General features: G+C 32.9%; 1 protein-coding gene across 1 annotated transcript in view; it reads right to left on the minus strand.

The window, feature by feature from the left end:
• Positions 1-927: 927 nt before the first annotated feature.
• LOC106872156 (translocating chain-associated membrane protein 1-like 1) overlaps positions 928-19,645 on the minus strand; it is a 29,246-nt gene continuing 10,528 nt past the window's right edge. Inside the window, exons 2-13 of the mRNA XM_014919038.3 lie at positions 18,340-18,397; positions 17,069-17,187; positions 15,555-15,671; positions 15,380-15,438; positions 14,160-14,190; positions 12,047-12,100; positions 10,677-10,747; positions 9,937-10,047; positions 8,606-8,677; positions 5,994-6,065; positions 4,665-4,804; positions 928-2,880 (exon numbers count right to left, since the gene is read on the minus strand). Coding sequence (XP_014774524.1) covers positions 2,795-2,880; positions 4,665-4,804; positions 5,994-6,065; positions 8,606-8,677; positions 9,937-10,047; positions 10,677-10,747; positions 12,047-12,100; positions 14,160-14,190; positions 15,380-15,438; positions 15,555-15,671; positions 17,069-17,187; positions 18,340-18,397 — 990 coding nt within the window. The 3' untranslated portion in view covers positions 928-2,794. The remainder of the gene's footprint in view (positions 2,881-4,664; positions 4,805-5,993; positions 6,066-8,605; positions 8,678-9,936; positions 10,048-10,676; positions 10,748-12,046; positions 12,101-14,159; positions 14,191-15,379; positions 15,439-15,554; positions 15,672-17,068; positions 17,188-18,339; positions 18,398-19,645) is intronic.

The raw sequence follows: 19,645 nt of genomic DNA on the forward strand, positions 1-19,645 counted from the left end.
CCTGCTCTATGTTTCTCCAGTGGTTCCCTTGAACTCTTGAGAAATTTGGCCAAAACAATATTATTGCACTTGTAGCGTAACGACTGTGCGACCAGGAGATGGTGACTAGGAATGGCTCCTTTAACGCATCGCACGGTCGATACACACTTGACATTAATAACACAAATTTGATTGTGCTTCAGCATGCAAATCTAATGTGATTGTCTTCATCTAGCTCGTATTGAATTGCACCAGATGTTTGAACTAATCCATGCTATTAGCTCTGCTCCAAATTTTCAGTTATGCCCCCATGAATTTACTGTCACCTTCCTCAACATCTACACATATCCTCACTTCATTCCACCCTCAAGAGCTCATGCTAATCAATCCTGTAATCTTCAAATCTCTACAACTGCTAGACTGCAATCACATCTGGTCATCTCACATTCACAACATGGAAAACTGCATCCCAAAGTTTGACCGTACCCTTTAAAACCAGAATCTACTTCAGTTCAATGCTTCAAAGCAACAGTGAAATCCACAATGTAATTCTACACTCATATATAGCTATCCCAGACCTCATTCTCATAGAAACTCACCCCACTGATTGGTACAGTCTACACACCAACACATTCCAGCTGCTGGTTCAAATATTCCTTACTACCTTCTATACTGAAGTTACAGTAGCCTTACGGTCTTCACAGACTTTCCAAGACAAGTGAAATCAATTGCTTTAATATTCTTTTTGATTAGTCAATGGCTGCTGAAAAATCATGGGTAGAGAGAAAAAAAAAAACTGAACAGAGTGTTTAATACCGCTAGAGCGGACACAATATGTGTCCTATACTGATTTGGGAAAGTACATCAGAGTGAGAAGCAGGACTGTTTTGGTAAGTGACTTGGTTAAATTGGTTCTCAAACTTTCAAGAAAAAAAGAGAAAACGATTATTTGGATGTGAATATATTTGATTTTATTAGTAAACAATGACATATAAAAAAAATTAACATGAAATGTGATGGGGGAAGCAAATAAAAAAAAACAAAAATAACGGCCACTAATACATTTGAATTTAGGATAAAATTACATTCTAGTATATATAATTAGAGCACCAAGGGCCAATCATAAAAGGATAAAAATTTCACAGTTCAGTCATGGGTTTTTAAAATTATTCTTTCAATACTTATTTTGATACAAAATAAAGAGTTGGGTTTATATTCGATTTATGCAAGTTGAAGCAGTTTGTGTTGCACCCACCCCCACCTTTTTTTCTCTTAGCAATAGCAACTTCAATAAAAAGTTAATTCTTTCCAAACCCATACTGACCCATAGTTTCTATAGAGTTAAACATGAGAAATCCCTTCCTGGAGATAATGTAGTTTAACTGTAGGTCACTTTACCCAGATATGTAACTAATCTTCAGTGAAGTAAAACTGAGGTAAGAAATAGAAGCATTCTGCTTTAAGAGACATTTAAGAGACAGTATGTGGAATGTGAATTTTCACATCATGAGCCAACAATGATCATTATTCTATTTGGTTACCTTTTTTTTCTGAAACTTTAATGAAACCTTTCTCTGAACAAAAGGTCCTACTTTGTGTAAGGATACCTTTAGATTTGTAGTACATATAGAGAAAGTTTCATGGTTTTGTTTTGAAGTAAATATTCATTCATTTTAACTGGTAGAATTTACAGATCTCAGAAGGTTGCAATTTATTTGTGAAATATATTTTCCCTAGCTGGGGTACTTAAATAGTTTCTCTAAGTCTGTGTGTGGGATTATATTTTTTCTATATTTAACTCAAGTAATTTTGCAATCACAATCATGTGCTTCAAGGACAAAAGAGATGTTTGAAGTCAGAAAGAATGCTTTTCATAAGATCTACTACATAAGTAGAATAGTGTTTTGCTTAAAGAGTAAAATTTAGTATGTGTATGTCAACACAGACTTGTAAAAAAATTGCTTTTAAGTTCAAACCAAATTTCCTTTGATGAACAACAACTTAATTATTGAAAATTTAGAACTCTAGACTCCACAAATATAGTACAGCTGAGTCCAAACACTTACATAACTAATGTTTTAACATAATCTTCACAGAAAGACTTAAGTTTATATAAATATTGAGATTGTCATGTACTATCTATGAAGTTAGATATTTAGCTAGGCTGATACCAATCTGGAAGATATTTAATTCTATACAGGATATGTTGTTAGATAGGCATAATTTCAAAGTTAAGAAAAAATGTTGGGGTTTATTCAGAGTATATAAGTATATACACACACCAAATAATTATATTACATAAGACTACGTTCTCAAATATTTTGCTTTGACATAGAAGATAAATTTGATACTGAAAAGTTTAAAACATTTGGAAGTTACTTAGAATGAACTAAAAAAAGTTAAATAACCAAGAAACAATTTCAATAAAAATAAAACCTAATAACTAATTTAAGCATACACATACAGTTTTTAATATATATAAAAATAGATTGATCCATTCCCCACACATAAACATATAAAAGTTTTCTTTCCAATGACAAAGACAAGATACACATTTTCTCCTTGCATTTTACAATTCATTAACTATAGATATATTACTTCAACATCCAAAAAAGAAAAAAAAAAACAAGTTTTATAACAGGATATGATGAGGTTTCATTAAAGGATAGGAAGGGGGAGAAAAAAAAAATGAAAGGATATGGGTAGGACAAGAGATGTGAGTGTTGCAACAACAGATTTGAAACAAGACAAATGAAAACGACACAAACAAGCAACACAAGATGATATGATGAACGGTCACAAAGTGAACCATATGTTAATTCTTCTTTCCCTTGCCTCGAGAACGTACAGCACCATTTTCTGTACTATGGTTGGTGTCAGAGTTAACAGCAGAGCTGGAATCTGTAAAAGGAAGAATAATCAATCAAGTTACGTGCAGAAAATCAGTGTGTTGTAGAAGTCTATAGCAATGTAAATCAAATATTAACTCTCTAGCATTCACATTAGTCTGTTAAATGTAATGCTTAATTATTAACACTATTTTGAATTCATCATTAATTATCTTGAAACTTCAAAATTTTAATGATATAAGGTAGATGCGTGAGGCCAGATCTGGCCAGTTTGAATATAGAACATATAGGCCAGATTAAATGTCAAAGGGTTAAATATCAATAAAAGCAATAACAAAGATATTGAAATGTTAATTTTAAAATATTTAATCAGTCCTGGTATTTCAGGTAAAATATCTCTTTAGGGGTCAGGCTAACGGATCCCACTCAATATTTTTAAATAAAGTTATTTTGCCCAAAATACCAAAACTAATCAAATATTCCTAATGTAACATTTCAATATCATTATTATTGATATTTAGTATTTGAATGCTACTTATCCTACAATATTTCCAGCAGTCTAAACCTTTTAACAATATATCTAATAAAAGTTACAAATAAAAGATAGGGAGATGGATGAGTGGTAGCAACATATCTTTTCCAAGAAAATAAGAAACATTTCACTTCTTTTGCTACTATCACACGAAAGGTATGACTAACATATACTTCATTGCTTCTTATAGCTTCAAGTTTTATGCAAGACATTAGTTGATGCAGGGGGGGGGGACCCCACCCTCCTTTGTAACAAGATTGTAGTTTGATTCAGTTTCAGAGTTAAGATCCTTTCTAAATTGATTTTGCTTTTCATCACTTTGAATTTCAAAAGCATTTGGGCAATTGAGCCATTCCACTAGGATACGGATTATCAGGTATTGTATATCAAACTAACTATAAGGTTTGTTGTAGCAATTGAATGACTCTTGAGTCAAATTTTAAAATACTATGAGTACAGGAAGGGCATCTAGTCATACAAAACCTGCCTCAACTAATTCCGTCTGACCCACAAAAACAGACATTAAAACAATGAAGATGATACTAAGATGTTAAAATAACATCTTTAAACTTAAATATTCACAATTCTTTTTTCTACACTTCGCATTAATTTTCAATTTAAAGTAAAGATATTTATGTGATTTCAATACTATCAAGCCCTATGACTGTTGTACACTGCAGGAGGTAGAATAGACAGGAATTCAACATAAGAAAGACTAGGTATCAGAATGACAGCAAGTTTTGTATTAGTGTAAATGAGTTGATAAAGAAAAACTATTGTTTCCTGATGGAAGTTTCTGAAATATTTAGAATTTAATGAAAACTGAACCTGTGCCATTTAAAATACAATTCTTGCCACCTACCATTTTAAAATGTAGTTTGTTTAGAACTGGAGTAAATTAAGATCTGAATACACTCATTAAATTAGGATAGTAAAACTTCACAGAAAATAGAAAGCTGCTTTAACCCTATAGCATTCAGATAAATCTGTTAAATGTAAGGCTTATTTTTCACATTGTTTTGAATTAATCATGCATCATCTTGTAGCTTCAAGATTTTGATGATATGATTGTTTAGCTTTAAAATGACATTGTACGATAGGTGTGTGGCCAAATCTGGCCACTTTAAATGCAAAAGGATTAATAAAAGCATTGGATTCCAACCGTAAACATCATGCTAAAGTGAAAGACAAAGAAAGAAATAGGTCAGTCTCATCAAGACAGAACAGATTCAAAAGCAAGAAAGTTATTTGTTAATACTTATACTTTACTATGTCAGTTCAAAGATAATGAAAATTGTTCTTACCTCTCAATTTGATAACCTTTTTCTTCGGTGATTTTTTGTTTGACAGTGCACTTCGTTCTCGCATGCGTACAATATGGAAGTTGATAAAGTTCCACATCATCCATACTTGCAGCAAACAGATTGCAGATAAACAAAATATTCTGCAAATGATGACAAATAAATACTCCAATTAATGCAGTGATTAATTATTGTAACAATGCTTAATGAAAACTAATTTTTATACATTAAACTTTTTTAAATTCTTAAGCAAAAATCTTCAAAAATTATCAAAAGAAAAAAGAATATCCAGGAGAAGATAAAGACAAAATTATGATTACGTTGCAAAAAAAAAAAAAAAAAGGGGGGGGGGGGTAGAAAATAAATTGAAGTGTCTAAATATCAACATGTTATTCATATCCTGAAAATTATACCATTCACCCTGACACTATTTCAGATGATGATGAAACCATTCACATTATTTTTCTACATTTTTATTTAAGTCGATGATTAAGAATTAAATTAAACCCTTTAGTAAAGATAGCCAAGTTTTGTCAGCCCAAGGTTATAGCTGAAGACGCCCAACATGCCACACAGAGGGACTGAACCTGAAACCATATGGCTGGGAAGCAAACATCTTAACCAAACAACCACAGGAGTCCCATTCAACTGCATGTTGTAGGAGCCTTTTCCTTTGCGAACTCAAAAGACCCAGTGAAAGCAAGAACATGACAACACCACAATATGTCTTGAAGCATTGTGCAGCACCACACCATGTCTTGAAACATTGTGCAGTAGGCAAAATTCTAATTTTTTTTAGAAGTCAGCCAGTGGAAATTGGTTTTGTGTTGTGTGGGCAAAACAAGTGTATATGCACACATGAATACACATGCACTGCTCAATGGAAGCAAAGTATTAAAAAAAAATCTGTACTTTTAGTGTATTAAGTGGTTGAGTAGTAAAAAATTGTAACTCTTTTTACCCCACAACCTGAGAAGTTTTTAAAGAATATGACAATTAATCTCCCCTTTAGTCAATGGTAATGTACGCAAAGGGGAGACTAACGTGTATAAATCCTTCCTGACTTACAATAAATTTTGTATTTATAAGCAGACATGTTTGACCACAGAATTAAGCATCTTTGCCAGACACTCAGCAAAGTGCATTTGACAAAACAAGTTAATAGTTTATACTGACTATACACATTATTGTTTTTGTTTGGTCTTCAGTTAGCTCTGATTGAGTGGGCTTGAATCAAAGAGTTAATTTTCAAAGTTTGACAGAATGAGTTGCTAACTTCTTTCAATATAAAACAAAATCAGAAAGGGGTAAAGAAAAAATAAAGATTTTTACCTGATTAACATAGTATTGAAATTGCCTGACTGAAGATCTATTGATGATTGACTAGTCTTCCTTAAACCATACCTAGAGGTAAGAATGAATAAAATATATATGAAAAAAAAAAAAAAAAAAAAAAAAAAATCATCATTGTATTTTGAAAAATAATAACTTAAGTTACCAAACCATCTGAAATTGCCACTAGTTCTATGATATAACAACTGGTTTTTAAGTGGTCACATCTAGTCTAAAGCCTTCTATAATAAGAACATTTTGTATAAATCCCAAAATATTTTCAAAATTAAGTTAAAAACAGAGGCAGTGTATTTTACTAATAATATGGTGATGTAAAGATTAATCCTTCTTAAACCATAAAAAGTAACATAGTAAACAGTAAAGCAGGACATCCAAATGAATGTAAATACCTTAACATTCAAAAAAAATAACAGACCATAAAGCAAATATAAAACAAAGAGGAGATCACAATTAATTGAGCAATAAAAACTGGATTACTGGCTGGTGCACCATCATCAGTACTGCACAAGAGTTTTAACTTGCAGAAAACTAAGATAAATTCCAATACAATGCAACACTTCTTGGTTATGGCAAATTTCAAAACAAATGAGCTAATTTTAAAAATTTGTTTCAATTTTTCAGAATAAATATGTAAAGCAAAATTTACAACGGTTTATTATAACATATATTGTTAGGGTAGTGGATTGGCAAAATTGTTTGCAGTATTTCATTAAAAGCCCATTACATTCTGAATTCAAATTCTATTAAGTTTACCTTCCATCGTTCTGAAATAGAGATAAAATAAGTACCAGGTGGGTATAGTAACAAGGTTGAATATGCTCCTCTGAATCAAGAAAGCTGATCACCTATTAATGGATGTCTCTGATCAGTGAAAGGCTAGGCAATTAATTGTTTCGCTACACAAGTGCACAGATTTTTTTTAAACTTCATCACCTCTCTCACACACACGCACGCGCGCACACCCACACACACCCACACACACACACACGCACACGCACACACGCACACGCACACACACGTATTAGGCCTCAAGTTGGCAAAGTTGTTACGGCATAAAATAGGATGCTTTGCGGTTTTTTCCCAATCTAAACTTTACCCTGCTAAAATACCAATCCAGTATAAGGTCAATTCAATTTTCCCTCATTTCACACTTTCTCTCTGGAAGAAATCTGTTGTGTTCAAATTTGAGGGCGGGTGCTCTATACATCAGTAACACTCCTATCGCTCCATGGAAAGTTGCAGGGCCAAAAGGCAAGAATTTATTTTTATTTTTTACTGGCTGGGTCTGGAGAAAGGGACAGGGCCTATAGTCTTTACAGGCTCTCATATATGGAAGAGATTGATGCCATTGTTACTTCTGAACTTATGTAAGTCAGCACCTGTAGCAAAGATGTGAGCAAGGATGGAATTCCAGAAGGCCTACATTCTGGAAAGGGGTTGGACACAACAAAGATGGTGAGAGGTGGAGTGACAAGTGGGATGGGACTATCTGAGTGGAGGTGACATGAGCTTAACTAGCCTCGAGGAGCAGTGGTAGAAAAGACAGATAGCTTAACTAGCCTTGAAGAATAGCAGTAGAAAGGCCAGAGAAAGAGGCAACAGTATGCTTGTGAGTTTGAAGCTTGAGTATCTTTGACTCCATACCAATAAGTTGGGGGTTCCTTTCTATATGCAATCTAAAAGGTTTGTATGTGTATGTGCACAGCAGCAACCTCCCAAATGCAAGAGCAAGACTGCATTGTGGGTCTCACCAGAGCATTGTAAAGTATCAGTAATTTATTGGGGGTTAAAGTATCTTCAGATCTTGAAGAAAAACGCAAGTTGTTTGGAAAAGGTGTTAGCTGTATTAATAATGTGTTTTTGGCTGGGGAGATCTTCATATGATAGTGAGACCTAACGAATCAGAGTAATTAGTTTAGTGCTGTTGTGAGGATCTGGAGTTCTAACAAGTCAGGTAATAATGTAAAGGCTCCGCCATCAAAACTGGTGAGGCTAATATTTTCAAAATTCTGTAGGTAACTGTTAGAATCAAATCAACAAAACCAAAGACATTCCAGTCATGGCTATCACATTTTTTACTCTGGCAGCACATGCAGGCTACACCATCTAACATGCCTTTTTTAAGATGTTAAGCTGTGATTGGAGTTAAATTTGGCTGCTGTTTTTAGCAAAAGCTCTTTTATGCTGTTTATGCAAAAGCTCTTTTGTTGGCTCAATTTCTGTAGGTTGATGTATATAGGGAAAGTGAAGGCAAATAAGAGTGTTTCTGTTTTGAGGAGAAAAGACTAACACTAAGAGTTTTGAGAGTACAAGAGTGAGGGAAAAAGGAGGTATGTACAAGTTTTATGTACATGACTGCCAGCCAAAAAAAGCAGGAAGTGTTATAGTCATAGCAGAAAAAAAGGAAGGACACAGCACATCTGTGGATTGGTGATTGTAGCATGCTGGCGAGAGATTTGCAAAGAAACTGATCTGCCATCGTGGGGTACAACAAAAAATAAAGGTGCAATAGCTTCTCTATCCCAAATATGTAAGAAGCAAAGTAAAAATGCTTACTAATAACAGTCACAAATTGGTCCAAATATACTCACCAGAATGTTAAAAATGCCAATGTTATTATGCACAGTCGTACAATTACAAACAAAACATTCCATACCATAAACCTAATCAAAGAGAAAAACAAAAGACACATGAAAGAAAAATCAAGAAAACTCGCAACATTAAGGCAGATCTCTTAAAAAAATATAATTGTATGGATAATTTCAAAACAAAACCAAGCTAAAAAATAATGAATTATAAATGCGTAGGGGGACATGGCCTACTGTTTAGAGTGTTGAACTCATGATCACAAACTTATGGTTTTCATTCTCAGATGGGTGATGCATTGTGCTCAAGCAAAACACTTCATTTCATCTTGCCCCAGTCCACTTGCCTGTAAATGGGCAGCCCTGCGACAGACCAGCATTACATTAAGGGGAATGTTGGCCTATGCACCTGGCATCAATTGAAAGCTACAACAATGCAAGGAAGTGCATTGTGACCAGCAGCATACAACATCCAACTGTATGGTCGATATAGTGATACACACTATAATTAATATTTGATAAATTCTGAATCATTGTTGACCTCACTGTTGAAATTTACTTATTTTTAGTGTTTGCATCAAGTGTATGTGACTTGCATTTTGAGATAATTTTCTTTTTTATATGGCTGAATGCCCTTCCTAATGCCAATAGCTTTACATAAAAAGCACCAGGCACACACTGTAAAGTGTGCTGGCGTTAGAAAGGGCATCCAGCTGCAGAAACCATGTTTTGCATTCTATCTACTGTATAGTACCTTACGCCAATGCCTTCAGTGAAATTAGTAAATGGAAACTGTATGGAAGCCCATTTTATGTGTGAGTATGAATGTTTACATTCTTCACATTGCATGAAAAGTATTGAGCAATAAATGGTGACATTGACATTCCCTGTCAAAATTGCTCTCTAGTTCTATGTTTTAGAAGACATGCAAAAACAAAAAAAAACCCCACTTGAAAAACAGGTAATGGAAAGTGACAGGAAGAGCATCCTATGTATTATACACACCCCTAATTTTCATTTTGGTAGAGAGTGGGGGACAAAAACAGGAACCTGTTTGTCAGACAGTAAACCTGAAACAAGTGGAATTTATGCAGAAACAACAGTGATAGATTTGGTTTGAATTAATGACTGGAATAACACAATAGAGTAAAAGTTTCTATATCCTCTTCTCTCTGGATTTCTTTATGAAAGCCAAACATCTTAAAGAACTTCTTTTACTCAAATGTATCTGCTATCAACAGAAATTTTTTTTTTTTTTAAATTTGGCAGAATTAGTTCACCGTTTCCAATTTGTAGCCTATTCATTCTTAGCAAACTTCAAGAAAAACAATACTTACACATTAGATGCTATTTCTTGTTTTTCTTTAAAGTGCAACAAACGAGCAGCATGGAAAACAAATTCAACAGTATAATGAAGCACCATTATACACAGAGCAACCCGTGTAAAACTAAAAATAGAAAAATAAAATAAAAGCAAATTACGGAAAGCAAGCACAAAGTAGATTTTGTACAGAGGAGGAGATATAGTGAATTGCAATTGTGATCATTACTATATTACAGGCATTTGCTTCACTAACTATGGTTGAATAGATTACAAAAAAGATACCTTCCAGATTTATACTTCCAAACTATGATGCTGAATTAATTATTAATTACTATTAGGTATTCAGCCTGACATTTTGTCATATCAGCTGCATGAATATGTACCTATGAGAAAAGATACCATTGGTTTCTTTCAAAAGAAAGCAGGAGAGCAGAGTGAAGTCAGCTGAATCAACTTTATAATAGATTTAACATATTAACTCCTGGAGGATGAAAAACTAAGCAGATTCTGGTATGATTTTCATTCAAAACTAAAGACGAAGCTAATTATTGTACAGAATTTAGTCTAGTGCTCAACAGTTACACTTAAATATTATCTTCAAAAACAAAATACAAAATTAGTAATGAACAGAGAAAAAAAACGAAACCTATCAAATATTGAATTTTACTAAAAAAGGATATTAGTATAAACAGAGAGAAGTATGTGTGCAGAAAACAAGTTGATATACAAGAGATAAAAAAAAACATTACATACTTGAGTACATATGCAATTAAAATAGTAGCAAGGTAAAAACTGATATATTGAACTCTGGCAGATATTTCGTCCTAAAATAGAGTAAAGAGAAAGAAATTTTAAATAGTCAACAATAAAGTTGAACATTATTTTTGTAAATCTTGGGAGGGATGGGAGTTTATTTCTGAATGTATAATAATTTGCAGGCACAATATAAAAACAAATATTTTCTTCATGGAATTCCACAAGTTCATAATTATCCTTATCAGGGCCTATATTTATGGAGTTCAGTCGCCTAATGGATAAGAAAGTTAATTTAGAAATAAAAGTTCTTAGTTTCAATGTAGCTTGGGACTAATTTATGCATCCAGAAATAAAACAAAGATCAAACCAACTGAAATTCATTTATATGAACATGAAGTTTATAGCCCAGAAAATAATTTTATTTAATTTTCACTGTTGAATTTACCGTACATACAGTACACCAATTCTCACAGTCTGTTATCAGAAGCTAGGATTGGGATCCAGTGTTAAGTCTGAGAGAAGGGCTTAGAAACTACTATGAGGTTGAATACTGGCACAGCATTTTGCAGTCCCCTAGCCACAAAAATGTAAATATTGCAAGATACTTATAACAGAATATGAATTGTTGACCTTGAGACAGTAGAATGATATATCAGCAGAAGCAGTTGTCATTTTATAGTTAATGGATATACATGTGATAACTGATAGAAATAGTTTCAAGATTGATTAATGAAGATAGATACTTCAAACACTGGAGAAAGCAGCAGGTAGATGACTCAAAGAAAGAATTTGCTTTGCATCTTTAACTTTAGATATCTAAGTCTGAATGCAGATGAAAACAGATCGATGTACCATTGGTATTCATAATCAATTTTATGTTTACATAAATTAGAATGGCTATGAATGTAAGTGGCTATGACACGCAGTGGGACTGAACAAGAAACCACTTAGTTGAGTAACTAACTTTTTAACCATACAGTCATACCCAAGAATACTTATAGAGAGAGAAGCAAAATAGCTTCTGCAATTAAAAATACATTAATAAATGGGCAAGTGTCTTCTATTATAGCCTTGGGTCAACAAAAGCTTTGTGAGTAGATTTGATAAATGGAAACTGAAAGAAGTCTAGTGTGTATGTATCCCGCTACTTCTTGACACCAGTGTTGGTGTGTTTATGCCCCTATAACTCACTTGTTTGGCAAAAGAGGCCGATAGAATAAGTTCCAGCCCCCCCCCCAAAAAAAATAACTAAATAAGTACTGGGGCTGTTTGAGTTAACTAAAAGGTCTTCAAGGCAGTGCCCCAGCATGGTCACTATCAAATGACTGAAATAAGATAAATATAGGAACCTCTTTCTGAAAACTTACCTTTTTAATTTTTTGGAAATAAAGTTCAAAATAACAGTGGATCCAGTAAGCAATCTAGAAAGAGATACAGAAAATCAATATCATCAAAACATTTTAATGAAAAATAAGTACAATTTTAATTAATATGAATAAAAATTTGTAAACATTTACATTATCTACATTTGACGGATATTCGTCCTCATCTTGTTTGTTGTTAACACAACGTTTCGGCTGATATACCCTCCAGCCTTCGTCAGGTGTCTTGGGGAAATTTCGAACCTGGGTTCTCATTCCTATTGATGTTACTATTATTATTATAATTATTATTATTATTAATCAGATCGCTGCCGTGAATCGAACTCGGAACCTTGGGGTTAGTAGCCCGCGCTCTTAACCACTACGCCATATGCCCACGGGCATATGGCGTAGTGGTTAAGAGCGCGGGCTACTAACCCCAAGGTTCCGAGTTCGATTCACGGCAGCGATCTGATTAATAATAATAATAATTATAATAATAATAGTAACATCAATAGGAATGAGAACCCAGGTTCGAAATTTCCGCAAGACACCTGACGAAGGCTGGAGGGTATATCAGCCGAAACGTTGTGTTAACAACAAACAAGATGAGGACGAATATCCGTCAAATGTAGATAATGTAAATAATGTAAATAATTCCTCATCTCTTAAATATAGAACTGTAAAAATTTGTAAAGTTATTTCATTTACACACTGCAATGGTTTGATGAATAAATATGCATTTGTAATGCTAAATGAATGTGAACCACTGGCTAAATTTTTTTAACAAAATATTTTGTTAAGAAAAGGATATGAATTTGTGACTCACATGTCATAGACCTATTTAAGACTACTTAAACATCATATACAATATTATCCTTATAAAATCTACTTATCCATTCAATTTAGTTTTAATATTATTATTGTACATGCTGACTCCATTTAATATCCGACAGACAAATAAAATGTATATCAATTATACAGCTAGTAGTACAATATTGAATCTGCATGTATTTTTTTGTCTAATATCAACTGACATTTGATGACAAGGATGACTTTGATATAGATTTGCTGATCTAAGTAATAGTAGTGACAGAGTACCGTGCAGAGTCCAAAAGAGTATACTGGCCCACTTCAAAAAGTAAATTTAGAATCAGTATAAGCATCATTGTTTCAATGTCCACTTTTCCATGCTGGCATGGATCAGACAATACTTTTGTTGATGCAAATTTTTCTAAGGTGAGATGCTCTTCCTGTCATCAATCATCCACTTTTATCAAGCAAAGTATACTGAACAATGAACAGTTCACTACCTAAAAGACATTTTCGTGGATGATACTGGATATATGGTTAACCTTTCTTTATGACCATCATGTTTGTATAGAAATGGCATGTTTATAATTCATTTAATTTGCTACATCTAATATATATAATCTCTATGTTCCCTTCCATGATTGTTGCTAACTAGCATTGATTAAAGCTTGGAGGAAAAATTTCTAGCAGTAGATTAGAAGAGTTCAGGCAAATAGGGAGCCTAGGAGTTAATACTAATCTAAATCAGCAATTTACAAAATATACTTTGCTCCAAGAAGCAACTAATGTAGACTGAAGATACTTTCAAAAATACCACACACTTGTTTTGCAGATTTTGTCTCTTCTATTGCTTCAGCAAGGCTTTATACTAGGAAACTTATTGCTTATCTTTAAAATTGCAAAAAAAAAAAAAAAAAAAAAAAAAAAAGACAAAATGTCTCTGCAAATGTTTTAAAGCAAACCAAACTTACCACACAGGGAAAACATTAAAAAGCTGCTGTCAGCTCAGCCTAAATACTTCTATGGTATGCAGATCACACAAATACTCGATCAGTATATTTATCAAAACCAGCCATTAATGTGGTATGTTATTCTAAGATTTAGATTTTAAATATGATTATAATTAACAGACAATAAAAGAGCTGAGATTTGATTGACAGACTGAAAAGGTTATGTGACTCACAGAAGCGCAACTTCCATCGGTTCATTACAATAAAATATTTTTGCATTAATATATACATGGAATTTCAAATGTGATTAACATTAGAATGAAAATCATACAAAATTAAAGCCTTAAATGTCTTACCTGTACAATGAAGAAAAGCTTGACAACAAACCTGGAAAATAATGATATTGGTTAGAAAGACAAGAATTAAGTTAACATCTCAATTACTATATTTTACCCTGTATTACAAACCACTCCACAACTTCTAATGACAAACAAGATTTAGTCAAAGAGTCCTAGTGCAGCCCACCAGTTTACCAGCTTCTCTCAAACCGTTCAACCCATGCCAGCACTGATATCAAATGAGGAGTCCTTGGTGGGATTTGGAGGCAAAATTGACATTTTGAACTAAATCAATCAAGTATCTAATCTCTCCACCACCATATCATGTCACTTGTTTTGATATATGTAATCAATACTTTATGCTAACATAGGAAAGGCCAGTAACTGAGACAATTTTAGTAACTCGAGATATTTGTGAAATGCTGGAAGTGAATTGTTTTTCAGTTAGGCACCTTTCTACTGCTAATCACCCAACTGTAAAAGAGTGAAAGCTGTTGCCAATTAATCAATCAGACTAAAGTAATTAGATTAATGCAATTTGTCCAAGACCATAATGTTTTCAGTAAAGTTTGTACAACCATATGGATAAAGTTTTGTTTTAAATTCACTCTTGCAGTTTCTTAATCAGGTAAAAAGTTCTTTGTTCCAGAGACAGAGCACAACATCTCTAAATCAGCAGAATAGTAACTTGGATCCCATGACTCAACATTTCAGTGGATCATTACGTATAACAAAACAAAAATCCGAATCTCCAGCCAAAATATTACAAGAAAAAAATTCTAATGATGCAGTGGTTATAGTAGTTGAGAGAGAGAGAGAGGTTGTTAAAAATGTAAGTTAAAGAACAAACCTAGTTAAATCTAGCAGAAAGATTATAAAATATAGAAATTATCTCACACTTATGATGATTGAGTAAAAAAAAAAAAAAACCCAGACTAGTATTTGATGTGAAGAAAGCACAAGCTCTACAGCAAAGGAAACAAATTTAAATTGTGATTTGATACTCATGAGACATCTGCAATGATAAAATCTGCTGACAGAGCTTCATGGATTACTACACTATGTTGGTGCTAGGCTCATGATGCACCAACTCTAACATGAAACAAAAAGAACACTTCATAGAAATGGGGTCGCTCAGTAAGAACACTTCATAGAAGAGAAGTCTGGGCAACCCCAATTTTTGCTAGAAAATACAGCCAGAAACACAAGGTGCACAAAATAAAACTAATAAGACTTACGGTAATTCAGCATGAGGATAATCTTCCCATAATGCATTAATATTTGTGATATAAGCTTCCTGTACAACATAAAAAAATCATGTGCATTAGGTAACAATGCAATAACATAACAGTTAAGGTAATTTTAATGCAATCATTAATGTTTAGTTTCAAATGGAAGAACAGAATAACTTACCCGAATAATAATGTCTGCTCCCCATAAAGCCGATAAACCAAAAAATATAATTAACTGGCCGGACTCATTGAATTTACTGTGTTTTACCTTGGAAAGGTGCATTTTTCGATTGAATTTCTGAAAAGAAAATTGGTATTTGAAAAATGATTTAAGGCCAAATAATTTTGACTTTTTAAAGTCTATTTTTAAGGAATAGAAAGCTCATTATTTAACCCCAAATTCCTCCTTTATGCCTGGTTTTCTTGTTTAAATTAGGTTTTACTACAAGATAAGGTTTTGTTTTCTTTCTCTAAAACATCTATATTCACAGCTTTGAGAATGTTATCTGGCCCAAATATTCTACCTCTTGTGTTCAATCCAGCCAGAGTTAACCTCTCACACCTAGCCTACAATGTCATTCTAAAAAGAAACAATCATATCATTGAAATTTCAAAGCCTGAGACAATGCATGATTAATTCAAAACAATGTGAATAAATAAGGACTACACTTGATAGAGTAATCTGAATGCTAAAGGGTTAATTATTAAAACTATTATAGCAAAAAGATACAATTATATTATATGGCCCAACCCATGCCAGCACAGAAAACAGACATCAAATGATAACATTACATAAGCAACATAATATTTACTTGCTTTGTGCTAATCTGCTAATACATTTCATAACGCAGTTATTCATTAACAATACTGATTCCAACTTTCCATTATTGGAAAGCCTTAAATGAATATGAAGTACAACCTTCGCGAGGATAAAATGCTGAGCCAAATGGTTAGTTTTATATCTTATTCCGGCTGCTGTACTAAGCCTTTAAGCAAGGCAGATGATTTAGAGAATAAATAATTCAGAGTTATGATCCAAGTGAAAAAACAGTGTTAATATATTTAATGCAGAGTGGATTCACAGCTGAATAGAAATAATTATGCAATGACAAGAAAACTATATTACATAATGACTAATATTATTCTTATTTTATAGGAAGTACGGAAGACAACTTTGGACAAGTTTTGGTCTTACTCTGATCTCAACAGAAGAGCATAGCCTTCATATTTGCTGAAGAACTGATAAAAGAATAACACTGATGTACAAGACTGTACATCTCAGCCATGCAAGCATAGATGGAAAATCACACAAAAGACAAGAAATGAAAATATATAAATTTAATCTTGAAAAGAATTTATAATTTACTGTAGTGTGACAACAAAACAAAGAATAAAATGTTTCTCATTCATTAAATGAATGAGGATGTCCTTTCCCACTACATCCTCTGAATAGTGAGTCACTCATAGTTGAAAATCACATAACATTTATTTAATGATTATCGTAGGTACCTAAACAGGATGTACTGAACATAAGGTAAACTATAACACTTTTATAAACCAATAGTATATGCTCAAATTAGTGTATTGCTTTTAAAAATTTCTACATAATATGAAATTAACAGAAATAGTATAAAAGTGTACCAGTAATAGTATCAATCTGAATGATAATTTTGCAACGAATAATACATTACTTACATCCAAAAGATATTCCTGGATGATAGCATGAACAATTATGCAAATAAGCATGTAAAAAAATACAGCAAAAGCATCTTTTGGTCCATAAGTGTAATAATTAGTCTGTGAATCTTCACTGCCTATAAAAAAAAAATACCACAAAATCAAGTTATAACAAATCAGTCACACATGCAAATTATACAAAAAGTTGTAACTATACACACACACACACATATCTGTAAAGAACACAAATGGGTTTAAAATTTACTACAGCTGCTTTGGTAGAATTTTATTGATGTATTCATAAATTATATCATAACATAAATCCAACATCTTCAGGTAAAATTTTAAACAAGTATAAACAGGCAAGGTAAAACCTTGACCTATCCAACTATCAACATTATATACATATATACATATATATATATATATATATATATATATATATATATATATATATATGATGGCCTTCTTTCAAGATCTGTCTTTGGTTGGCCTTGGACTATAGTAAAAGATATCTAAGGACTGAACCCAAAACCATGTGGTTGAGAAGCAAACTTTTTACCACACAACCATGCCTGCATCTATACGTCTATATTTCTGAAATTAATATGAAATATCCAGATTATAAACCATATTTTTCATGTTTGATACTACAGGGTGTCCACAAGGTCTAGGTACATGGAGTAAATAAAATAATATAAACAATTAAATATAAGAAATAATAATTTCTTAAAGTATGTGTTAATCCCCATGTACCCAGACTTTGTGGACACCCTGTATTTCACTTAGTCCAATCTCTGATCATTTTCAGGTGCTGTTTCTTAATTTAAAACCAAACACAGTAAATGCATATGCATGTAGGAAAAGGACATCTGAAAATGACTAGCAAATCCAGCATATTGAAATGCAGCATATAATATACAATAAAGAGATTGATAACCCAAGATTATTATATGCAGCAGTCCTAAATAGGACTGCTCCATGAGTGACCCCATTCTACACATTAGGATACACAACAAATCACAGTGCAGACAATCTAATAAACCAATGAAACTAATATCTCTTTTAATCAACATTACAAGCAAATGAAGTAGTCTATGCAGCCACTTGAATAGCTAAAAATGACAGCTGAAACTTCCTAAAATAACACTACCTGTCTGAAAAACAAAGATAGTCACAGTTGGAATAGCTTGGATCATAAGTTTGATCAAACACGGCTGCAATACAATAATGCTAAAAACTTGCTGTTAAATAAATTTAATACATTCTAAAATAATGCTCTTACTTACCGTTAACGGTGACATTGTGTTGCATTGCTATAAAAAGTGTTGCCACTGGAGAAGTGACCTGCAAATAGATACAAAGACAGTTTGAATCCAAACAGTTACAATGTGAAACATTCCTGAGACAATAAAAGGCAACAATCAAACTGAATATGAGTGAAGACAGATTATGTTAAATGACTTTACATAGTTAAAGAAAAATTAATAGGGAGAGGAAAAAGAGGCATAAAATATTTTCATTATTCAGACATCTTGTCAATAAAAATTGAAGCTTTATTTCAGAAGATCATGGATTCCACTTCACACTGCATTTAATCATTAAAGGGCATCTTTCAGATCATGTACTTATGTTGTTTGGAGATCTAAAAAATAAAAAAAACTTACATGCTTGCTATGGTTTTTTTTATAAAGGTCATTTTGAACAAAACGCACACTAAAAATTATGAAAATATTTATAGGAGGAAAGCTAGCGTCCATGACCTTTGAGGGGCCTTCAAGTATGATATAGGAGAATATAGGTAAAAGAAACTGTAACACACGAGTTGTTGCAGCAGAAGCCAGTCAAGACAGTCATCCTCAGACCAGTGACCTGGTCAATACACTTGCAACAAAGTGGATGTTGTCAAAAATACCTCAAGGCCAGCTGGTGGTGGTTAAATTGACTTGAATTGAAATGACTGTTTCTTCAATTGGAACCAATTGGAACCCTTTCCACTCAGTTGTGAAATAAAAGCAAACCCCTCATGTGTTCTTCCAGTAAATCAGCAATCATCCATGAATTAACACAAACTTGTTACATTGCCATGCATGGAAGATTTTATGTTAATGTTGCACAAATGAGTTGAAACTACAAATTGTAATGATTTTTGAAGTATAAAATTAAAACTAGGCAAAAACTAAAACTTCAGAGGGAAAATATCAAAATTCTATGAAACAAGTATAATATAGCATTGCTGTAAGACAGAAGCAAAATAGATAAGTAGACGCAGGACTGCTAGCTCATGAACTGTGTGTTCAAATCCACAACTGGAATTTTGCTTTGAACAAGTAAGAAACTATCTTTAAAACTTCAGTTCAACCTGTCAGTAACGGCTACAAGATCTTGGAATTTTACTTGCAGATAGCAACCATGACAGGGACTGACAGAAGTGGGGGATCAAGAAGAGCAGTAGTGTGCCATGAAGTTTGCTTCCTAACCACATTGCTCTAGGTTCAATCCTACCATTCAGCACTCATGTTACTCTGTCAAATATATTTATTCATACACATTGTTTTCAACTAATCATTCATCATTTTGTACTGTTGAAATTTT

This window comes from Octopus bimaculoides, chromosome 4 (genome assembly GCF_046866305.1).
Source record: "Octopus bimaculoides isolate indiv1 chromosome 4, ASM4686630v1, whole genome shotgun sequence".
Classification (NCBI taxonomy): Eukaryota; Metazoa; Mollusca; class Cephalopoda; order Octopoda; family Octopodidae; genus Octopus; species Octopus bimaculoides.